The sequence below is a fragment of the Antedon bifida genome, chromosome 1, assembly GCF_963402885.1.
Source record: "Antedon bifida chromosome 1, ecAntBifi1.1, whole genome shotgun sequence".
Classification (NCBI taxonomy): Eukaryota; Metazoa; Echinodermata; class Crinoidea; order Comatulida; family Antedonidae; genus Antedon; species Antedon bifida.
In genome coordinates, this window is record NC_136226.1 from 29,760,048 (window position 1) to 29,778,410 (window position 18,363).

The 18,363-nt window shown below is 30.3% G+C and overlaps 1 protein-coding gene across 6 annotated transcripts in view; it reads right to left on the bottom strand.

The window, feature by feature from the left end:
* LOC144848996 (transcription factor 12-like) overlaps nt 1-18,363 on the bottom strand; it is a 90,277-nt gene that overhangs the window by 69,807 nt on the left and 2,107 nt on the right. For all 6 annotated transcript variants that reach the window (XM_078705974.1, XM_078705968.1, XM_078705956.1 and 3 more), the window contains exons 3-4: nt 17,005-17,082; nt 7,699-7,768 (exon numbers count right to left, since the gene is read on the bottom strand). In XM_078705974.1, the coding sequence (XP_078562100.1) occupies nt 7,699-7,768; nt 17,005-17,082 (148 nt within the window). The remainder of the gene's footprint in view (nt 1-7,698; nt 7,769-17,004; nt 17,083-18,363) is intronic.

Consider the following 18,363-nt stretch of genomic DNA (forward strand, 5'->3'; position numbering starts at 1 on the left):
CTAAAGCCTGTTTATCCCTCGCCTAAATCCGTGTCTGAATATTATTTAATATCCAAAAGTCCCAGATTCTTTCAGACTTCCGATGAAGCTAGATATTTCAGACCAGCCCTAAGTGTGTTTATATATTGAAGAATTAACTATAATATTCAACATGTAATCAACACTATCAGGTAATTAATTTTTATGGGGTATTACTGTATTTCCAAGTAACAAGCCCCAATAATTAATAATGTAATTTTATACTTTGGTTAGATATCATAACATTTTCCTAAGTATCTATTATTCATTAGCTACTATATATTTCAATGACATTTAATTTAATTAATAACTTGTAAATTTTATGGATTTTGAGATAACAATTTTTTTTAATTTAAAATTATAATAACTGTAAATTGTAGAACACGAATGAACCTAATAGTTTTATCCAAAAAAGATTTTAATTTTTTTTATATGTTTGAACTTGTCAATTTTATGGATTTTGAGATAAAATTATATAATATATCAGTTTTTAAAAAATAATTTAAAATTATACAATAACTGTAAATTGTAGAATCAATAGTTTTATCAACAAAAAATTAAAAATCATTTTATATATGTTTGAACATACTGTTTATCATTACAATTGCACTTCCTTGATAAACAGTAAAACCCAAGTCACTGTGAAGGATGAACCCCCTTCCTACTAAATAAAAGGTCGCTACACTTCTCAATACCCCTGGGAATCTGAGAATACAACAAGCAGGATATGGTTAACCAACGCCAGTTTCATCGACGCATAATGTCGTTGAGATGAATATAAAACATCACAATACCCTGAGAAAGTGAAAACTACACCATTAATGATTCATAATAGCCATCACTATATCAAGTATAAGAAAATGAAGATTACTGTAGAAACCGTTTAAAACAGGACAAAATTCTGATTGAATTAGGCTAAGATTTGGCAAGATGCCAAGGCTAACGCTGTGTAAATCTTCAACTAAAAAAACAATTAAACTATATATCTCTTGGACAATGTAACAATGATGTACTGTACGGGTCAAAATTACACATTTAGCAGTATGATTGAAGCTTGCTATAATCATTTAAAAGCATACAGCTCTGTCTACACTGTCAAACTTTATGTGACAAAAAAATGTGATGTGCCCATATATGGACATGATGATGTCATATCACTACCATATTTAAGCATATCACTATCATATTTGGGCACATCACCCTTTTTTTTGTCGAACTAGTTTGATAATGTACACAGAGTTTAACATGTTTATCTACCAAGCATAGGCGAAGTAAGGAAACTAGTGCATGACAGAATATTGGAATAAAATTAAGTACGACGTTTCAGCATGTGTAATAGTGTCCTGAGAATACAAAACTAATCACCTTCTTCCTCTGATTGTATTCCTTATACACTGCTTTACTACGCTATACTTTCCTAAAGAGTTGAGGCCCAGAAATAAAAACTTATCTAGTGCATGAAAGGACAGGCAAAAGATGAGCTGTAGAATTATCCCTCCAATGAGAAATCACTTGTTTTTCCCTTTCATTGAAAAGTGACTCACACGAAATGAAATTAAACATGAAATGAAATTTTAAGTTTTTCTGCATGACTTATAATATAACCTACCATTTGGACACATGTTTAATAATGACCATAACAAACTTATTATATTATCTCTCAAGGAAATGCTATATATTAATATCATGGGGAAAATCTGTTGTACTACCTACCGGTATCTATACTAGTACTAATGGCTACTGTAAATGTGATTCGTATAATAATGTATATACAGTATCATCTTTGAAATTACGAAGTTTAAACAATTATCCCATATACTCCGGTTTGGGTGCTAGCTTGGTGTTTTTGTCTTTTTGTTCTCTTCCTTTTGTTTTCCACTCTTTCTCTTTATTGTCAAGCGCATAGAGACATCGTTTATTTGCGCTATATAAATCTATCTATTATTATTATTATAAAAGAACAGGACATCTTCGGGACCAACATAATGTCCCTGCCACCTCTACTGTGTTTATACATCTTTAATCTTTTTTTGATACAATGTTATAAAAATGTAATTAGATATTGTGCATGGGAGACAAAAAATTATTGATAGATACATTAAAAGCACGGAGTGTGATGTGGTTTACAAGTGTATACCGGTACTACAAACGGTAAAGGAATAGTAATACTAGTGCATTCATTAACCGCATGATAAGGGCCAAACGTATCCTGCTTCTGTTGCACGCTACCGGCCTACACAATCATCCGATTTTTTAACCAAAAATTATTTTCAATGAAAAGATTAATTTTTATGATACTGTACAGTAATTACTATACTTGAATCAATATATTTGAATCAATATATTTGAAAAATCTTTTATATATTTTATTTATTGCTAAAAAAAGTGATTGTAACAAGTTTTTTCTAGTCAATTTTATTATTATATAATAAGCAAATAATGGTCGCTGTCTAATATGTAATAACTACTTTAGAGTAGTACTAAAAAGAACACAGTTAGAACTAAAATGTGAATTAATCACAAATCTGTAATAATATCTCACTAAAACTATTGAAAAATGACATAAAACATAATAAAAAAAAACTGCTCAACATTTGAGCAATCAATCAAGTTGGAGTTGGAGTTGTGCGATATGAAAAAACTTAAACAAAGGGGTAACATATATAGAGACATAAGAATAACACCAAGAACACAAAGGCACAACTCATTTGCATACAGCTGGCGTTGTGACCTTTGCTGTAAGAGGGCTAAAATGATTATGAGAACGGACCATCGGAGACGTATCTTTCACCATTTTCCACTTGGTTAGTTTTCAAGTACGGGACACAAATATTAAGCAAATAGTATTAAACAAGTGGATAAATATACATACAGCGATATCATACGCTTTACTTAACCGATTTTGTTAAGGTGGGAGATTTTCATGGGTTACTTAATGTACGCGATTGTTCTCCAAATTGTTTTTTTATCGAGTTACATCTCTGAAAGTGAAGTTTAAACAATTTAGTCAAGATATGATAACAATATAATAATATGAGTCACCTTTTGAGTGCTAGTATTAAATCAGTAAATCAACTTAATTCAAGATAATACCAACAATGCACCTATCGTAATTATAATACGATAAATGTGTTATTAAATTTGTCCTTATTCATTTGCGAATCAAATTTAATATTAAATTATGAAATAAGCAGAATGAGTAATAGTAATTTTAACAGTAAATTTAATTATGTAGAGACTAGAGCATGTATCAAGCATAGTAACATTTTTATAAGGCTCTGTTTACACTATCAAACCAAACAAAAAAATGTGATGTACCCATATATGAACATGATGATGTCATATATCACTACAATATTTGGGCATATCACTACCATATTTAGGTACAACACTTTTTGATAGTGTAGACAGAGCTTAAGATTTTTATATTTAGAAATAAAAGACGGTTGTTGCATAAACAAACAATTTTTTAAGAATTTGCTGATATTATGATTCTTATACTGTATTTAGTGCAGTGTCTCAGTAATGACTCTAATATTTCAATCTTAGAATAAAAATGTCACAGAAATAATAAAGACATTTCTGATGGATGTGAATAAAATAAAATCTTTAAAAACTTTATATTCTAGTTAAAAGTTTGTCATCCATTCATAATATTCTGCATTAAATCATAATAAATATACTTTACTTTTAGCTTTTCTGGTTAAACAAAAGTATGCACTGAGGTGATTCCAAAATTGTACTATTTGAAGTTTTTAGTTTTAACCATTCTGAAAAAGTACATTTAATCGCATGAAGATCCGTAAATCGACCACTAAAGTGTAAATGTTTGATAATATAATATAACCAATCCAACAGTTTACTAGCAATACCATTTATCTAGGTGTAAAAAGGAACAAGTTCTATGTGCTAACCTATCAAATGAGGATTAATTTCACGAAAATTGCTACAAATTTCACAAACTCTCAAATGAATTAGAAATTACTATATTTTTTTTTTACTCTGTATAAAGTGGTAATTCATAAGTGAAAATGTACAGTCCTGTTGTGGAGGCAATGATGCAGAAATAGTGGTGATTATAATTCGCACTGCCTCCTCCTGCTCGTAACCCTGATGGAACAATAGCATACGGAAAGCATCGGAAAGCGCTCATCTATGACGATAACGAATCATCATCATTTTCGCTTATCAGTGTTTAGTTTCTTATAAAATGATAAAATATATCAAATTGGAAATCAAGATTCTTTAACGCCATGTTCTTATATTTAAGCAAGACTTGTTGTGGAGTACTAATATATTTAGCAACAATTAAAGATGTATTGTCGCCCAAAATCATGAAAAATAAAGATTTATAAAATCAGACTTTTAATAGGCCATTTTGCAGTATTAATGAAGTTCCATAAAAAAAATTGGGAAAAAAAATATGATTTCATTTATAAAAACCAAAACTTCATTGTCAACAACAATTTGACTACTTTTTGCTTCAAATTACAGTTTTCTTTTTTGGTCAAAGTAAATAAATGACATTAAATAGCATATTCAACAAAAAAATTAAAGCAAGGGGACAATATATCTTTAATGGAAAATATTTATAGATAATAAATATTTTGGCATTTTCATTATTATTTGAACTTGCATACATTTTTTGTATTATAATTTTTATATTTATACCACTAATTACAGAATAACTAAATGAAGTCATATACTATAATATATACAGTTTAAGTAGCTATATTAGGAATAATTATGTAGGAAATCGAAGGAAAAGGATATTGCTAATAACTGTGAGTCCTACAGTATATAAATTTTACACTTTAATAATTAATTAATTAATCAAACTTTTATTAACGAATTAAAATACATTTATCAACTTAATTGGATTAAAATTTTGAAAAGAAACATTTAAATAAATCGAATAATTATCATGATTTTCAATTAAAAATAATTATCAAATTTAAAAATGAATTATTATGGAAGCGGGTAGATTTAATTTATGAATACAACATTTTTAGAGAGAATTATTTTGATAATTTAGTGCAGTGAGTCCATTATGAATATTGTGTAGAATCGTTGACCATATCAAACGTAATGATAATAGAGTTCTTACGCGCAACGTGATTAGTTCGTAAGACCGATTCAAAATGAAAGTATCAAACTTGATGGATATTAAATGATCGGTAATTTTATCAAAATAAAACTTATACCCATTTGCGGCAAAATTATTCACAGATAATTAACATATTTTGTCATAATTTTCTGTTTTTCATATCACAAATCAGTTACTGGCATATTAAAAAAATATAGTTCATATTTCTTGGAGTACACGCTGACCTGATTATTTTGTTTAAATTATATCTATTTTTAGCAAATTTATAATTGCAATAGCTATATTATCAATTGTGTTAAAAACGATTTATTTATGGAAGATGGGTTGAAAGATGTTTGGATAAAGGGGGGGGGGGGGGAGGATGGTAGTTGGAGACTGAGATACACCTAGTATATGCAAAGATCCCACCAGGTGAGATGGTACTTCGGTGAGGTGCGGTACTGTACAACTCGTACAAGGTGGTAAAATGTTGGAATCCAGAAACATACAAATATAGGAAATTATACAAAATAAAGGAAAAATACTAAAAAGAAATCATGATAAAATCACACACAGTCTTCAACCAACTGCCATATTCCGACATTGTATGAAAACAAGAAATCTACAATAGCCTACATATCTTAATATTTACAGTAATGTACCATCATTTGTTTATTCTTTTAGTGTGCAGAAATTGGCATAAAGCTACAGTATACTGTAGTTAAATGATATATGTGACTTTATAAAGTACTATACCTGTACTGTATTTCAATGATAAAATAATCAGTTAAGTAAAATTAAATTAATTTTGGTAACAGTAACACAGATGTCTTGGCTATTTTTGTATGAAATTGGGTCAAACAATTGCATGTCACTATAGTACTGTAGTAACGTGGGCTGTGGAGTGCATTTATCAATATGGTATCAGTTTTTATAATTCATCATTCCATGTGTAAATCCTGGTTCTCAACCACTGTTATACAATTTTAGCTGATAATCCATTATTTGCACAAAATCACAGATAAGAACATTATCCGGGTGATGAATTTAAATTGATGAGATATTTTAAGGGTTAAATAAGAAAAGTACGGATTTCATCTCTTTTTTTCTAAATTAAAATCACAATGTTTTCGAAGAAGACAGTATTTTACATTATTTTAAATACCTTTTTCAGTTTTTTTCAATATGTACAGAACACTTAGATGGTTTTAACTTTGCTAATCTTGTTGGATGTGATGTTCCCAATATGATAGTGATATGCCCAAATATGGTAGTGGTATGACATCATCATCATCATCATCAGGGCACATCACATTTTTTTGATAGTGTAGACAGAGGTTTACAAGAGTTGATGAAAAAAAATAGTATACACTTATACTTTTAGGTATCCAGAGGTTTCTTGGTGGGTGCTGTGTTAAAATTAGAGAAATACAGTAGTAGAAGGCCCTAAAATGAGCTTTAGGCTGGGTGGAAGACTTTTGAAGGCAGGTATCATTTCCCACCTCCACCCAGTGTAATAGCATTCATGAAAAAACCAATGCTACAGTAAAATGGCCTCTCCAATCAAGCAATTTACAACTTTTTCCTCAACAACAATTGCACTGCACAAAAGTACTAGCACGTCCGCTAAACAAAGACTAAGACCAGTTGAGTAGATCTTAAGATCAATTGAAGAAAATCATAGAATTCTAAAGCTCATAAGCATAACACTGCAAATAATCCTCACACTGGTCACATGACCAAACCAAAATACCTACTTAAATAATGAAAAGCAGTGGTGTTTTTTTTTTTCTAGACAAAGACTTGGCTTGGGGCTGAAAAATTTGCCCTACAATACAACCAGTTGAAATACAGAAGTTCTTTCAATTCATTAAGAATTGCAGGTATAGGAAAACAATATTGTAAATGATGAGAATTTAATATTTTTCTTCATACTGTACTGTATGTACTGTACAAGGGATCATGTTAGAATTACAGTAACTGCAGTTACTGCAGTACTACATATTTATTTTATAACCTGTATGCAATAATTTAGCAGGTTTCCGTTTATTCCAGCCAGTATAAACTTCTACATTAAAACAAATTAAATTCATACACGTTATTGCAGTTACTGCAGTAACAGCAGTGGAATAATGTTGATCTCTTATTGACAATTTACATGTGTCTTGCATTTAAAACCATCACAACAAATTATTATTTTAGTTAATATAATCATTCACATTTTTCTAAACACAAAGGTTATTTTATTATCTTAATGATATTAAATATAATAAGTATAATAATAACACTCTGTTAAATGAATTGTCAATTTGTTATTAACAAAGGCTTATTTTCTCTACATCATTATTTCCCAGGTAGCCTTGCTCTGCAGGATGTCAAACTTGGCGACATGCAATGTTTTTTACAAGTTCAATATGTCACTAGTACAACGCTTAATTTGATTGAACACTAAATTAATTTGTTACAAAATATCGTAATTTTTCTTAGGAACAATAAAAGTTTCAAGATATAATAACAATTTGTATTTTAACAATCTAATTTATTTAATTATGAATATAAGATCATGCAGTTTTTAAAACATGAATAATAAATACCTTGTTTAAATGGCGCACCTTGCGCTGGCTGGCCCGCGTTCTTTGACGCACCAGTAGGAGGTGAAAACATCTATAAAAAAAAGAAAAAACAATATTTAATAATCAAAATTATCCTCCTTACAATCACTGTCCTGTCGTGAAGTGAAGAAAAAAAAGTGCAGTAAATATTCTTTCCATCTGTTTTCCTTCAAATCACAACAAAACTTAATTCCAACTTGAAAAACAATTCCTTTCAGTTACTGTATGCTATAAAGTTAAAATGATTCTAAATTCCGATAATTGTGTAATTTTTAAACTGCATTTGATAACTACAAACATCATCTAGTGTAGACCATGCAGCGAGATGAAATGAATGGATTGGCTGGCCTATGATGATGAAACAAAGAACATAGCAACATTACTACATCAAAATAGCAATGTCCACCTACTATAATTACTTTTAATCGCGATATAATATTCGCAGCAACGAATGTAGTGTTGAAAGCTAAATGAATTACAACATCAAAACTAAGCTTTCATAAATCTTCTAATCATCCTTCTCCAATCCTTCTGATTTCAATCAAAAAACATTACAAATTGAATCTATACGGAGAAATGAACATTTTTCCATAACTGGAGCTAAACAAACCTAGCAATAGTAATAAATCATTGTGGATAGATAATGCATATCAATTAAGTATAATCACATAAACCAGACACATTAAAATGATAATCTGACTGAAGGGAGCAAAATGAGCCCTCGATTAATACCTCTCTCGTGATTTATGACATTGGGAGAAAGAAATAATGAAAAACAATAATACATAATAGACTGGAATAAACTTTTAAATGCCTAGAAACAAGTAGAAAAGCCATATGTACTACCCTAGCATCTAAAAATAAATCGTACACGAATCACTCGGTAGTCAACTTTTAGAGTCGTAATAAAGTGCACATGCTGGCCTACAGTAGTACAGTACTTTAAGGCCTATGACCCAGTCAACAGTGAATTTTTCTTATCTTATCTACAAAACTGAACATTAATAACTACTACTGTAATGTACTAATTATTTAATTGATTTGGGTTTCATCAAATCATTTTGTAGGTTAAACGAATAAAATCACCTTTAAAGCTCTGTCTACATTATGTGACAAAAAAATGTGATGTGCCTATATATGGACATGATGATGTCATATAACTACCATATTTGGTGATATCACTACCCTATTTGGGTACATCACACTTTTTTGTCAAACTAGTTTGATAGTGTAGACAGAGCTTTAAGTCATTCATAGAAGATAGAACGATATATTATGATAATGTTAAAAACAGGCTTATTTATAATATAATATACACACTAAACCACATTGAAAAAACTGAATATGGTATATTACTTTAATAACAATTTTAGGCTTACAAAATTCAAACATACGAGAGGATTTAGAACAAGTGTGACCATATACAGCGCCCACATGCTGGTACTAGTGCAACTTTCTTCATGATTTGATAATTTATGGTTTCTATGTCTGGATTTCTACTTGAAGAGATTACATTTAATGACTTATTTTGATAAGACAGCAAGTATATCACAGTTGGATAAGTACAGTACATGTGATATCACAGTTGGGTTCACTCACTGTTTGTAATACCTCCACCGTGGTGGTGGCTTACTGTATGTGTGTGCAAACATCTTTTAGTATTTCTTAATTATTCTTTAAAATACCGGTAGTAGAAATGGAAATATTGTACTAGTGTACTGTATATAGTAATCATTTGTACCGTTTGCATGGTAATGCAATGAAATGCTAGTGAAAGATTGCAATGGCCTACAGTGTGGTAAATAGCTCCACGACTGTGCTTTGTACAGTAGCAAACAGGGCATAGCATAGCAGTATCCCATCTATGGGCAACTGGTGTAAGCCGAGAATGGCTTACACTCCCTCCACAGACTACTGGTATAGGTGATCTGACAACTGCTGGAACCATAGGGCATTACAAGCAAGTGTCTTCAGCATAGGTGTTCAGGCTATTGGAACCAGCTGGACTGAAACCCTTGCATGACCTCATGTGACAACCTAGCCTGACCAGTCAAGCGTACAGCATTAGAAACACCTGCAAACTTAGTAACAGCTGCTTGACTTCCACTTCTCATTAGTAAAAATGTCCTTAAAACACTGAGATTCCACCAGTAACCATTGGCTACAGGTGCATTGTGCTATCTTTAAACACTACATATTAAACTGTGTACAGTATACTACATTTAACTGTAGTAACTTATCAGATGTTACTGACTTTACTACATTTTAACTGTAGCAATACATAGGAACATACCAGATGTTATAAAGTACATGTTCTTACTTGTAGATATTAAGCATGTGACTACAGTACATACTACATGTACTGTAAGTGTAAGAGTTTATATACTTCATACAGTAGTTGAACAGCCAACATCAATGTACTGTAGCCTCTATTTCTATTTTTATTTCAATGTATAAGAATGCTTAATGATCTAAACAAAGATATTGGTGTTAAGCTCTGTCTACACTATCAAACTAGTTTGACAAAAAAGTGTGATGTGCCCAAATATGGTAAGTGATATGCCCAAATATGGTAGTGATGACATCATCATGTCTATATATGGGCATCACATTTTTGTCACATAAACTTTACATTGTGCACAGTATGTTTATATAGACAATGTAACACCATATCTTCTAGTTAAATTCCCAAAAACTACTGTATAGGTATAGTAAATAGTGGAAACTCTAATTTAAGAATAATGTTACCTTCTTTACTGGAAACTCTAATTTTAAAAATCATTTAGGCCTACTGTACGTTCTTTACATACTGCAGTAAAAAGTAAGGACCCAATGCAGGCATAATTCATATTAAACTATTTTTACCCAAAAACAAGGTTTTATCAAATGAAAATAGGATATACATTAGAGTAGAACTAATATTCATCGGCAACCTTGAAACAATAAAGTTTTTGATAATCTTGTATTGTGACCTTCTCCAGTCAGGATGTATACTAAATTCATATCTATTCCTTTTTTAGGTTACTTCATATAAATAACATCCGTTTGATAGTCTATGGAGATTTCACTAATATAATGTGTATACAGTAGGCTGCTTCTGTATCTTTAATAATAAGAGCCAATCACAATCATTTTCATCAGCATGAATTAAATCCAGTAGCTTAAGGGGTCCTACTAAATTACTTTTGGAATCTCAGTTTAGGTTTGATTAAGAACTGCAGCTTATAAAGTTTGTGCTTATCTGGGTTGCAAATAAGAATGATTATAATTTGGTAATATTGTAATGTTAAACATTCATACAGATCGTTAGTTGTTATGTAATGAGACTATTGGTTTAAAACAGTTGTGCTGACTTGAGATCGGTGGTTTTATCTAACATAAAGTACAGTACTTGGCCTGCACAGTTCAATGTTGCTTGTTTGCAAATACTTTACAGTAGCACCACACTGTATAACAACAGATCATTTGTATTATGTGTGAAAAATGTAATTAGACTATTGGTATACATTAGTTGTGCTAATTTGAGATTGGTGGTTTTATCTAGCATAAAGTACTTGGCCTACACAGTTGCCTTTGCAGCCTTATGTAATATTACTACCTACTGTATCCTATTGTTTTGGCACCCATCCTACAGTACCCATTCCTGACTCCATGCACCCCCAGCCTCCTCCACCCACATCTAATGATTTGGCATTCTATACTATGTTACACTAGGTTTTTGGTATAACCTTATGGTCTTAAAGTACATACAGTACTTAAAACATGTGATGTGAGACATATACAGACAGTACAGTTGTACAGTACACCAATATTCTACTCTGTTAGACAGAAATTGAGTTGAACCTAAGTTTATCTAGAATATTGTAAATCATTAATAGTTTGTGAATTGCGCATACCGGAATACTGGGCTAGAAAGGGTCACTTCCTACTACTTTCAATCTTGGCTCTGTAGTAGACATCTTTTAATAAATAAGTTGTATTTAATGTAATATTCTTATGTGTATATATGTGAAAAAACATGGTAGTATAATAGAATATTAAAGATGTATTGTCCCCTAAAAACATGAAAAATTAAGTTTAAATTTAAATAGGCCATTTTGCAGTTTTAATAGAGTTATTCACAAAAATTATTTCACTTATAAACAGTTAATTTTAACCAAAAACCATTGTCTGACAGACAATTTGACTATATTTAACTCTAAATTACGGGTTTTTTCAGGTAAATAATTTTTTTCCGATCCAGTTTTTGGTCAAAGTGAATAACTACAGCTATATTATGTCAAATTAAAATGGCATATTCAACTAAAAAAAAATGAAAAAAAAAACCCATTTTTTTAGGGAGACAATACATCTTTAAATCATTTTTTTTAATTCTTTTATAGGAAGTTCTTTGGATTTACTGTACTGTACTTTATTAAGATTGTTTTACAGTAGATATTTTATTTACAAGAGAATGAAATAAAAAGTCTCCTAAAGTTGTAAAGAAAAATAAAACATTTCTTGATGATTTATGAAGAAAAAAACATGGTATACTACAATAACACAGAATAATAGATTTTTTTTTTAACATTCTTTTATAGGATGTTCTTTACGTTATCATAAATATTTGTGGATTTATTAGCCAATTGTTTCAGTGATTTTTTTTATTTATAAGAAATAAAATAAGTCTCCTAAAGTTTAATAAGAAAACTAAAACATTGGTTGATTTATGATATCATCACTGCCAATTTGTACAGTACATAGGAAATAATGTATACAATTTTGTTGAACATTAAATAAGAAAGTCCTAAACACTAAAATAAATAAACAGTACTAGTACAGTAGTAATCTGCAAGTTATTTTTTAATACAGATCTTTCATTTTGTCTTTCCGTACAGTATAACACTTACTTATACACACTAACTCGTAATATCAAAATTAAACATTTTTGTCCAAAAAATTGAAAAACTAGTTGACACAAGATTAAGATTCAGTAGAAAATGTCAAGCACTTGGTGAAAATGCGCTTAAAGCCATTGTAAGAAAAATGATTTCAAACTTGTATTCCGTTGACCTAGTATTTCATAGTATTACCATATGTCCTAATTAGATGATTCATTTTAGTTTTGGTTTAGAATTACAATAGAGCTAATTAAATCAAAAATTCAAATACAGCTTAATACTCTTCCTACTTTTACGATGATATAATCGTTTTATTGAAATGAGATTGCTTGGTTTAAAGGTAAAGTTTCTTATTGTGTCTTTGAACTGTACCGCTTTTTTATAATCTCTTTTATATATGGTATGCAAGTGATTTGTGCAACTAAAAACAATCTAAATATTCAGTCATAGTATCCAATTTTACATTCAAAAAATGAATGAGGTGACTTTAAAATGCAATAGTAACTTTAAATGCAATAGTGACTTTAAAATGCATTAGTGACTTTAAAATGCAATAGTGACTTTAAAATGCAATAGTGACTTTTAAATGCAATAGTGACTTTAAAATGCAATAGTGACTTTAAAATGCAATAGTAACTTTAAATGCAATAGTGACTTTAAAATGCAATAGTGACTTTTAAATACAATAGTAACTTTAAATGCAATAGTGACTTTAAAATGCAATAGTGACTTTTAAATACAATAGTAACTTTAAATGCAATAGTGACTTTAAAATGCAATAGTGACTTTAAAATGCAATAGTGACTTTTAAATGCAATAGTAACTTTAAATGCAATAGTGACTTTAAAATGCAATAGTGACTTTTAAATGTAATAGTGACTTTTAAGTGCAATGGAATAGGTTAATTTATTGCATAGTATGGTGAATGCAAGTGATAAGTCAGATGTTGACTCGTCTTCAATGCAGACATGATGGATACCAGCATGATGGCAATGCTCCTGTATTCTGCAGATGTACTGTACACTATAGACCAAAGTGTGATGTGCCCAAATATGGTAGTGGTATACCCAAATATGGTAGTGATATGACATCATCATGTCCATATATGGGCACATCACATTTTTTTTGTCACATAAAGTTTGATAGTGTAGACAGAGCATTAGTATGGGTAAGCCAGACCACAATATGAAACTAAACTTAAACCACACTCAATAAGTACCATATTATTAGGTTATATGCATGATATGCATATAACCTCTTGATTCTGTCAGGATCTTTATTTATTTATTTATTTATTCTTTCCTTAGCACTATTTTGTCCGTGAATTATCTTGGCATCAGTTTCATCTAGCTAAGTCAATTTTTCAGAGTATATTCCTTATGGCCAGGAATCGATGTGGTCATGTTTTCACGGTGCGCAATCATAAATTACGCGGTCTACGCGCGATTTAATGAAATCACGTTTGTAATCATATCTTCACAAGCATGAATCACTTTTAAACAAAATTTGGTACTCATAAATTTCAGGTCATATTTCATCATATGGCAATATAATTACGTGCGTAGCGCATATAACGCATGCGTACGCGCGCTTAAAAGTTTTAAAATTGTCAAAATTTATTTTCGATGAAATTAGAGTACGTTTCAGGCAATTTTAAGCGTTTAAAAAATTGCCACGAGTGCGCAGAATTTTGCACGCGCACTGCGCGTTAAACGTTAATGCGCACTCTTTTTGCCCGATTTCTGTTTTACAATCTTTCTTTAATAATATCATCATATTTGATTCACTTTTCAACTCGAAATTGCGTTATACAAGCACGTCAAAAGTGACAGGCTACGCACGTATAAGTTAACAAAATAGTGAAAATATGCTAAATTTTAAAATTAATATATATCGTCAGAATGCTGGGGAACACCTATTTTTTATTTCATTTTCTTGAAGTGTATGTATCATATGTATGATTTATTATCAAATTAAGAGAACAAAAGTCATTAATTGCATATTGAATTAAAAAAAATTAATTTCGACAATCAAACAAATTTTGACATTTTCTTAGGCCGAAATAACAAACTTAACATTAACTTTCTTTCTTAAGAATTTCATATATTAAAGTTAAAAGTATATAGTTTGACAGTGCATCATTTTTTTAAATTTTTAAAGATGTCATCATAGTAATAAATTATAATTCATTGCGGTATGTAATAATCTATCTGCACCAAAGTGGCTACTGAATAGTAAATACACGGAGGAATCATTCTACATGTTTTAGTAAGTTGCGTATGGCTCGGTGGTCTGTGCTCGTGTCTATAGCATTCAAGGTACCGAGATCGAGCCTCACTTTGGGTAACGAAACGAAATAAGATTTTTTTTTATTATTTGTATTGTTTGTTCAATTTTATTTCTTAGTGTATAGATTATACACATGATTTATAATGAAATCTAGATAAAAAGAAACTTATGTCAAGATTCAAGATTCAAGAAATTTTATTTGTCCATAAAAATGGAAATTCACTTTGCTTGGTAGATTAAAACAACAATATTGCAAACAATTTAAAACGTGCAGTATTATAACAGATTAAAAAACTTATGTCTTTATTATTATGTAACAAATGTGGTTTATGACATTATACGCAGAGGGATCTTTGATCGGATTGCGATACAGGCTATTGTATTTGCGTTAGTAAGATCCTAGCATATATTATAAATAATTAAAGATTCTGAGAAAATCAATCAATCAATATATCTTTTACAAATCAATTATCTTTATTTTAATCAATGCATATAACCTATAATTCGTCATAGTGACGAATTAAATCTAGTTCCTTTTATTTTTTTATAGATATTGTAGATACTGTAAGAAACTTTATTATTACCCCCTCCCCTTCCCCCTAATCTATAATGCTGGATCCGTCTCTGGAAACAGTGCATATCTACACTGTATACCAGACTGTATATTAACAATGGTGCCATTACATTTTACTTAAGTTTGAAAGGTCACATCAGAACTTACTGGGATAATCATTAACAATTTATTATAAATTTACTATGAGTAACAACTGAATAACTCGGTTCCACGTAAAATAAAATATAAACATAATTACCGCTATCACACTACTGTAGCTTACTGTATGGAATCACCAACAGGTCAAATACGGTCAAATAGGATTTATCTAAAGCTCTGTCTACACTATCATGTGACAACAAAATGTGATGTACCCATACTGTACAGTGTATGGATATGATGTCATATCACTATCATATTTGGGCATATCACTACCATATTTGGGCATATCACTACCATATTTGGGCATATCACTACCATATTTGGGTATACCACTACCATATTTGGGCACATCACACATTTTTTGCCAACCTAGTTTGATACTGTAGTGTAGACAGAGCTTTATAGAGCTCAATGGCACGAAATATAATGCTTACTGTATGGTGTAATTATAATAAAATTTAAAAATAATAATTCATAAATAATTCTGTTTGATGAGTTAATTATTAAAAACTATTAACTTTAACAAGGATATTCTACACCGTGTGTTCTAGTATAAAGTATTAGAAAGAGAGAAACAAAAATGAAATACGAAATTCTGGAAGTGAGAAGTATCTTTATAATAAAATAGGTGAATTGGAATTTATACCACTTGCTTTACAGTATCATTATACTGAACTATTCTATTTAAATTAAATGCTTTAACAAAAGGACTTCACCTCTTACAGCTTAGTAGTTTTAATGCCCAAATCATACGCATTCAGTTTCAACCATTGAATTTCAACATTGTATCTGATCTACGAAATACGCAGTAAAGCCGACATGAAAAGATGAAATTATACGCCTCGACTGGTTTAACTTGCAATCCTTTCATAAATATATTGGTTGTAATTTGCCGTATTAATAAAACTTGATTCTACTAGGATTGGTTACACAATAGCGGTGTTATATAATTGGTAGTCATAGAAGAGTTCTATTATTGTTAGTCTTGCGTGTATACGAATAATAGATTTCAGTTTCAAATTTGTGCTCTAAAATTTGTACACTTTCGCAACCATATCAAACACAGAATTTAAACAACAACCCGGGCTAATTTAGTAAAAATGAATTTCCGAAAATGTGTTTCCTTTTTTAAAAAAGAAGACATTTTGTGCACCCTTACCAGATGTGATCTAAAGCTTTGTATACACATCAAACTTTATGTGGCAAAAAAATGTGCCCATATATGGACATGATGATGTCATACTGTATCACTACCATATTTGGGCAAATCACTACCATATTTGGGCACATCACTACCATATTTAGGCACATCACATTTTTTTTGTAACATAGTGTAGACAGAGCTTTACTGCACTAAATTTAAAAACCTGATGACATATTTATTGTTTTATCGTAACAACTTACCGCACTAAAATCTAGTAGATCGCTAAGCTCCTTGTCCGAGACCATCGGAACCCGCCCATTCGGACTCTGCATCATATCCTATTCAAAAAATTAAATCATCATTATTGTCTTTATAACACTCTGTAATATCAACTTTAAAACGCATTATACACAGTAGATACTTACTTAATCAAAAATAAGCATCTGGACCTAGTGTTAAATGATTTAGAAATTCATTCTAGGCATTAAATTATTGTCTATCCGCTGATAAAATATTTAGCAGATGAGTCAGAGAACATATAGAGGACATTGCATAAGATGGTGTTTAGTTGAGCTACCATCCTGACCACAATGTGCTATAGATTGGTAATATGCTAGTGCTTGCTTAAGCCATGGTCTTCCGCACAAGGCGAATACTTAAGCCATGGTCTCAGTGTACAAGGCAAAAGACATTTAATGTGTGTTTATACTCAGTAAGTCAATAAGGCTGTTGCTTTTGCTACCAAAACATTATATAACTGATACTGTACATAAAGTATGTACAAAACAATAGAAACATATGGGTTTTGGGTACAGTTAATGTAAAACACAATGTACACTGCAACACCATTGGGAATTCCCAAATAGCTTAACATCTTTGCAGTTTTTGCTAAGCAAACACCTATACATCTTACAGTTACCAAACAATGACCTACAGCTACTTTTAGTATACCGTACTTTCTATAATAAAACTTCACTATGATATTAATAATAACATTGAATATACGTATATATTTTTAATATTTGATTGACAGGATATAATTCTTATCAATCAACAATTTATTAGCAAAGTAATTAAGGACCCCATTGGAATTAAGTAGATTTAAAAACTTTCATTTTAGTAAAGTAGCACTGCATTTACCTTGATGAATAAAAAAAAGTGTTTACTAAAATTAAATTTTAACAGAACTTTCTAATATTGTTTAAATTTGAATGATTTTATAATTAGATAGGTATATAAATAATATTTAGTTATGTTTGCCATTATGAACAAAAGTAAAAACGTTAGTACGCATGAAAATTAGTTTTAGCATGGACTTAAAAAGTTTTATGGTGGGCCTACAGTATATCTAGATCATTATTAGACATAGGCAGTATTTATAAACATAATTGTATAAATACTGGTATATTTTTTATGTATTTTTGAATATGGCAGTTTCTGTTAAAGGCATCTTATAAAGGCTTTAGAGTTTAGCTTTATTATGACCTGTATTGTGTTGCACAGCTTTGTATTTCTTTAATGTTCTGTTAGCTTCTTATAGTGTACAGAAAATGATTGGACAAATCCAGAGTAACAACAGAATTAGTATTGTGTTTAATTTGTTGAGGCATGAACACAAA